The following is a 7508-nucleotide window of genomic DNA, read 5'->3' on the forward strand; positions in this document are numbered from 1 at the left end:
GGAAGTCCAACTTGGGTAACATCTCAAAAGAGTTTGTATGTTCTTCTTCCCACTTTCTATCATAATTAGAGATGGGCAAATACTTAAATATTCCGGTCCGGATTATGCTATCCGAGTACTATTACACTATTCGTCCCGATTAATGAATCTAATGCAAGCCAATGGGGAACCCAAGCCTTTTTTTTGAAGATTACCCAGAAAAATGCTTGACTTGCATTAGATTCGTTAATAGTTACGAAGTCTGGAATAGTACTGGGTTAGCAGAATCCGAACCCGAATATTGACAAATACTGGAATAGTACTCGGATAGCAGAATCCAAACCGGAATATTTGACTATTCGCCCATCACTAATTATAATCTAAGACAGGGTTCCCCAACTCCAGTCCTCGAGGGCCGCCAACAGTGCATGTTTTCAGGATTTCCCTAGCATTGCATGGGTGTTGGAATCATCAACTGTGCAGGTGATTAAATTATCACATGTGCAATACTAAGGAAATCCCAAAAACATGCACTGTTGGTGGCCCTTGAGGACTGGAATTGGGGACCCATGATCTAAGAGATACTATATATTGCATTGTCCTTAGTTGGCGTATATGCGCTCAACATGCAATTGTGAGTTTCGTTGGTGACCGGGACGAATTTGATTGGATGTGGAATATGGAATAAAAAAAACCTACGGTGGATCGGAGCTCTAACAGTAGCGGACCACCGAGCCGCCAGTGATTTTATACTCAGCTATTTAAATGAAACTCGGTATCTTTTGAAAGCCAATTGTTGTGTTCCACACCATAGAGCAGATTATTCATCTTCCTGTAATACACTGGAGATATCCTTTGAAGAGACTTCAGAGTTTGGAAAGTCATCCAAATCTCAGGTTTATGATCTGCAGACTTTGAAAGCAGATATAATATAACAATAGATAAAGTATTTAAAAGCCTATCCATGTCATGTGTTATCAAGGTACTGTCCTCAAAGTGCGCTGCGCCTATTGTATCCGAAGCGGAATTTCCGAAACTGCCATTAACCCCTCATGTACACGATAATCTCGGAAAATGTTCTAAAAAGTGAATCACATTAATAAATATCAGCAAAGCATCTCAGAGCTAAGGAACAATATTATGTTTATTTTATTTTTTTTTTAATAAAATAGTAAAGCATGAAAAATAATTGTATGTTACAAATATATATATATTTATATATGTACAGCAAAAAAAAAAAAAGATGGTGCATATTTCACATAGCAAAGAGCAACACAACATACAAAGTTTCCCTTTGCGGTATCTAGTGCTTTTTGATCTATTCATGGCTAGAATTTGTTTCACAATAGAAAGAGTCAATAAGCCCTTTGAATTGATCCATCTCCCTTTTTAACCAAACAGTCCCAACGTGTATAACATTTGGCTTGATTTCCATTAAAAAGCCACAGGGTAGGACTAAAAGGGACAGAGGCCTCAGTTCTTTTGTCGAGGAACCTCTTTTGTTGCCCTCTTTGCAGAAACGTACACGTTTCTCCCTTTTTTAAAACTAGTGGGAATAAAAATAAATATTGCACATTATTTCCCAGTGACGGAACTAAACGCTATGGTTATGTCTTTTAGAGGAACAGTTTGCCTTTTGAGGGCCAAGAAGGGTAAAGAGGTCAACGTCTTCAGTGATGACTAACATCTATTCAACCAGTAGATATGAATTATACAAAAATAATAATTAATTTGTATTTTCAAGCATTTCAGTAGCTATTAGTAGAGTTCCCACATACGTACAGGAACCGCTTGTATTCTCTGAGATAACTAGTCCAGTAAATGTCACACCACTCAGGATTCCTAGGACCCTGGCCATAGGTATTAGTAATAGTCCCTGCTCTGCTTGTCATCTCCCCAATGGGCACATGGACCACAATTTACTGGTTTACCTTGGCTTGCTGAATTGTGGTGATTAATGAAACATGTTGGGTTGGCGCATGTAGGAAGCCCCTTCTCATACACACGTGGGGGGCTGTAAGGCTGATTCATACTTTCCATGGTGAAGTTTTTGTGGTTGCTGAGTCTTTTTGTAGATTCCGGTACTTGTGATGACACTTGCAGGTTTTCTCCTGCTCCTTTTCTTTAACCTTTTGCTGAAAACACTTTGCCACGACTGTAAGGTCTTAGAAGTCCATATCCACATGCCGCTGGTTATGCCCACAACTAGTAACATAAATATTTTTACCATAAAAATCTCGACAGCTGGAATAGAGTTTGTCATTGTACAATCCAGGAGGTTAGTCTGACTGTTAAATTTACACTTATCTTGCGTGGCTAGTATTTTCCAGTAGTCCATGTTAAGTCGCTCGTAGAAATAGCAAGCGATGACGCAAGTGGCAGGGACTGTGTACAGGACAGAAAAGACCCCAATCCTGACCATGAGTTTTTCCAGCTTGTCAGTGTTTTCTCCTCCGGTTTTCATGACTCTCCTAATGTGGAAAAGAGCCACAAATCCAGAGAGAATAAAAGAAGTGCCAATGATGAGGTAGCAAGCTAAGGGAATGAGCACAAAGCCCGTCAAAGCATTGACATCCATGCTGCCAACATAACAAACCCCTGTGAGCTCATCACCAGCTACTCTTCTCATTACCAAGATCATGATGGTCTTCACAGCTGGGATAGCCCAGGCAGCCAAATGGAAATAGCTACTGTTGGCCTCAATAGCTTCATGTCCCCATTTTTTCCCTGCAGCCAAGAACCAAGTCAATGTCAGAATCACCCACCACAAGGAGCTGGCCATACCAAAGTAGTAGAGGATGAGGAACACAATGGTGCAGCCAGTGCTCTCCAGACCCTCCTGGATGACATACAGTTGCCCACTGTCTCTATCACAAGCTATACTGTCCGCTCCAGCAAACAGTCGGATGATGTAACCTATAGAATACACACAGTAGCACATGGATAAAAATATAATAGGCCTCTCAGGATACTTGAAGCGCTGAGGATCAATTAGAAAGGTTAACACAGTAAAAGCACTGGAGAAGAAGCATAAGATAGACCAAATAGCAATCCAGATAAAGGCAAACTTCTTGTCATCCTTGCTCCAGTAGACATCTACTCCAGAGATGCATAGGGGAGCACAAGAAGCACTTTTCTCCACATGGTGGAACTTTCCTGAGTTCTCACAAGTTGTTCTGCTTGGAACATCTTTAGGCGGAGGGTCCACACCATTGCTGGGTCTCTGTGGCCTGAATATTGGAGGCAGCATGCTAGATCCTCTGGGGGCTTCATCAGATCCATTGTTGGGGGCCTCCATACACAGGTAGTTTGGGTCGTTTTTGTTTGGGAGTTTGCTACAATCCAGAGAGTCTGGCCACTTGAAGTTAAATTGTTCCATGATCGGGGAGCACTTGAGTCTTGCCTGCTCACACATGACCCTACAGGCTGGGATTGGGGTGGACACCTGCTCGGTGCACATAGGAGCATACAGAGAGCACAGGAAGAACTTCAGGTGGCTGTGACAGCCGTACTCTACCAGGGGAGCAAACTCATGGAGCTGGATGGCTGCCTCCCTCTGGTTCTCATGCCCCATCAGGTTGGGCATCCTGGTCATGTTGTAGCCGATGTCCTTGCACATAGGGATCTCTATAGCTTGACACTTGCCATCACCAGTCCGGTCTGTGTCGATGGAGCTAATCCCTGAGCAGAGGCATATTCCAAGCAGCAGCAGCAGAGAAGATCGGGAGAGCCGAGCTGTGATATCCATGCCTGCAGCTCAGAGGAAGAGTTAGTCACAGGCTGGGATGCTCAGAGCTGCATAACTAATGTCCAGTCCTAGGAGAGCAGGTGGCAGCCAAGAGGTTCTGCAGAAGTTGCAGGCGGAGGTCAGCGTGCCCCCAGCAGTGGCAGGATCTCCTCCTCGCACATGTCCCTCTGCCTGGACTGTTCTCTCCTCTCTGGTGTCACAAGCTAGTGAATACTTCCCTGCTCTGCAGACACTCCTCCTCCTCCTCCTCACTCTTCTTTCTGCAGCCCCAGCAGCTGTTTTGGGGGCTGTGTCCCAGGATGAAAAAAAACCTGTTGGAGATCCTCCTCGTATACGACACCTACTTTGCATAAGAAAGGTGAAGCTGACACGTTGATTACTTAGCAATGGGTCTTCAGGCAGGACCCCCGCACAGCCAGAGCCGCTCTCCCACACTTTCCCTGCACCCTCCCTCCCCGGGGAAGTTCTCCATGTGTCTACACAGTCCTCTGCTGTGCAGTGCAGGTAGGAAGTGAGGGGGCAGCTTATTAGGCACACAGCACTTGGCTTTTCATCCTATTTTATTCTTTATTTGGAATAGTGGACTCAACAAAGACGTCCAGTTTATTGCCAGCTCCAGAAACCGGTTACATGGGCTATAAATCGTCTTTGCTTCCAGATGATCCCTCAGTCCTAGGCTCATACTCTTCTCTGATGTGTGAATCATTTGGGGAAATAATGAATACACAGATGTGCTGATATTTCATGCAGGGAAATTAGAGGGGTTGTCCGGTGAAAAATTTGGAAAATTGGTGATCACTTGCGGATTAGAGTCCAACCATTGGGATTTGCACCAACCGGCACATCTGGGAATTTTTATTCCTAATGGGAAACTTTTATTCTTGTTACTAAAAGGGCGCAGCAGGTCAGACGCCCGATTGCCACGTCATTCATTCTCCACATAGGAAGTGACTGGAGCAGCCATCGAGTAAGCGCATTGCGGCTCCACTCTAAGGCTGGACTCACATGAACGTATGAAAAAAACGGTCCAATTCTCGTTTGCGAGCATAGGACAATTTTTTTCTCACTTTTCATCCGCGTGCTGTCAGTGTGTTGTCAGTGTGCTGTCAGTGTGCTGTCAGTGTGCAATCCGTTTTTTCAGCAGCTGTTACTCACAGTCATATACAGGAGCATTTACAGTGTTCTGTGCTACTTCATAGGATTCTATTTAGAAAAAACGGATGTCACTAGGATGGTCCGTGTACCGTCTGTGTAACTTCCGTTCTTTCCTCGCACCCATTGACTTGCATTGGCGATTCTCAGCTGTTTTACGGATGAAAATGCACCATGCTGCTACTTTTCTCGCATCCAGAATCTGGATGCGAGAAAAGCTCACCAACTGCTCTCTCTCATTGACTAACATTGGTCAGAGTGTAAAGCGAGATTTTCTCGCATTGCACTCGTCCGATTTTCACACTCGTGTGAGCCCACCCTAATGGAGATGAACATGCCCCGGTCTGGATCCGTGATGACCTGTGTTCACTGGAAAACCACATTAAAGTCCTCATAATCTATAAAATATGTTGTAAAATCAAAGACGGTGACCCACAGTTACTAAACTGTCTAAGGCTATGTTCACACTAGAAAAATGATTTTTCTTAAGAAATTTCTTAAGAAATTTCTTAAGAGTGCACCTGTGTTAAAAAACGCACCAAAAACGCACCTGCGTTTTAGGTCCGTTTTAGGTCCGTTTTAGGTCCGTTTTAGGTCCGTTTTAGGTCCGTTTTAGGTCCGTTTTTACCGCTGGTTGCTCCCTGCGTTATTGTGCCAATTATCTATGGCAAAAAACGCAGTTAGCTGCAGAAAAGAAGTGACATGCTCATTCTTTTTCTTAAGAAAATCTACTGAAAGAATTTTCTTAAGAAAAAAACGCAGTGTGTGCACAGCTAATTTTTTTTGCCATAGGTTTTGCTGGGGAATGTCTGCAGAAAGGTTACAAGAATTTCTCAAGAAATTTCTGCAGCAAAAACGGACCCAAAACGGACCCAAAACGCAGGTAAAAAACGCAGTGTGTGAACATAGCCTAATAGACAGGGTACATATAGTCCAGGCTGCCTAAAAATGCACCATATTTTATCACAGTGTTCTTCAAGTTTTTCTCTTGTGCCATCTATTATTACTATGCAGACGGCGTTAGGGAATATGGCGTTATTTGTCCATTCCACTTGGGTGGCCACACCCACTATTGATCTGCGGGATCAGTGCATCAAGCAAGCACACGGAGTCATTCTTTTTGCTACAAAACATTAATAAATTTGTCTAAGAAAACCCTTTAAAACTGGCATCAAGTGCCCCAGAAAATAGCCACAGCAACCTCAGGAAATATGGGACAATGTGTGTAATTATGGTGTGAAAATGCCTTGCTATAATTGAATGTACGGCCTGACAATTATTGGGTGATGTTATTTTAGCCGGTGTCTAATGATTCATTTACACTGTATGATTATTGGGACCGAGCTGTCCTAAGAGCGTATAGTGTGAAGTGCTGTTTTCTCTGGTTTAGGGCTGATTTACACTATAACCTGTGCTCGAAACTCGGCTACGTGAATAATAGTCTGTTTACACCGGTCAGCGGTGCTTACGAGGCGCACACATCGATCAGTAATAGATTGTATTGTGGACATAGACTGCCATTGTCCTCTGCAGCACATGTCCACGTCCAGGAACATTTTTTTACAATGTAATGCTATGTTCACATGTTGCATTTTTGTTGCTTTTTTACTACCTTTTTGCTGTGTTTTTTGGTTCTTTTTTTTTATTGCGTTTTTGGTGTGTCCTTTGTGTACAGTATATTTTTAAATAAAGTTAGTTTCATTCGTCAAAAAAGCAGCAAAAACGCACTGTTTGAACATAGCTTAAAGGCTGCTTTACACGCAACGACATCGCTAACGAGATGTCGTTGGGGTCACGGAATTCGTGACGCACATCTGGCCTCATTAGCGACGTCGTTGCGTGTGAAACGTACGAACGACCACTAATGATCAAAATTACTCACTTGATCGTTGATGTGTCGTTCCTTTCCCGATTATCGTTGCTGGTGCAGGACGCAGGTTGTTCGTCGTTCCTGAGGCAGCACACATGGCTACATGTGACCCCCCAGGAACGACAAACAGCACCGTACCTGCGTCCTCCGGCAACGAGGTGGGCTTCACTTTCCAGTGGCTGCTCTCTGCCCCTCCGCTTCAATTGGACGGCTGCCGTGTGACGTCGCTGTGATGCCGCACGGAGGGCCCCCTTAGAAAGGATGCGGTTCGCTGGCCACAGCGACGTCACAGGGAAGGTAAGTCCATGTGACGGGGCCTAGCGACATTGTACGCCACAGGCAGCGATTTGCCCGTGACGCACAACCGATGGGGGTGGGTGCTTTCACCAGCGATATCGCTAGCAATGTTGCTGCATGTAAAGTGGCCTTAAGAGTATAAATAGAGATGAGCGAACTCGAGGTTCGGTGTTCAGACGTTTTGTAAAGTACAGAGTTCGGGTTCGGTGTTCGGGTGCTTTACGTACAAATACCACTGTAGCGAGCATCGCTGTGCTCAGGTACCCTCGGTGTTCAGCCATGTGTGAGTCACGTGCAGTGTTTGAGCGGCTAGCACTGGGGGTAACAACAGGGTGATCGGATGTAGTGTGTAACAAACCCCCAAAAAATGAAGTGTTCTGTTTATTGCTGGCTGGACGTGGGCGGGGACCCAAAGTGCCCAATCAGTGACGTCCATTGGGGTTCAAGTCAAGTCCGGGTCCC

General features: G+C 44.5%; 1 protein-coding gene across 1 annotated transcript; it reads right to left on the reverse strand.

The window, feature by feature from the left end:
- Positions 1-1131: 1131 nt before the first annotated feature.
- Positions 1132-3964, reverse strand: FZD10 (frizzled class receptor 10). The gene has a single exon (XM_075322365.1). It carries the CDS (start codon positions 3725-3727, stop codon positions 1976-1978), a length of 1752 nt encoding a protein of 583 aa, XP_075178480.1. The 5' UTR covers positions 3728-3964; the 3' UTR covers positions 1132-1975.
- Between the last annotated feature and the right edge of the window lie 3544 nt (positions 3965-7508).

Source organism: Anomaloglossus baeobatrachus, chromosome 1 (genome assembly GCF_048569485.1).
Source record: "Anomaloglossus baeobatrachus isolate aAnoBae1 chromosome 1, aAnoBae1.hap1, whole genome shotgun sequence".
In the NCBI taxonomy this organism is placed as follows: Eukaryota; Metazoa; Chordata; class Amphibia; order Anura; family Aromobatidae; genus Anomaloglossus; species Anomaloglossus baeobatrachus.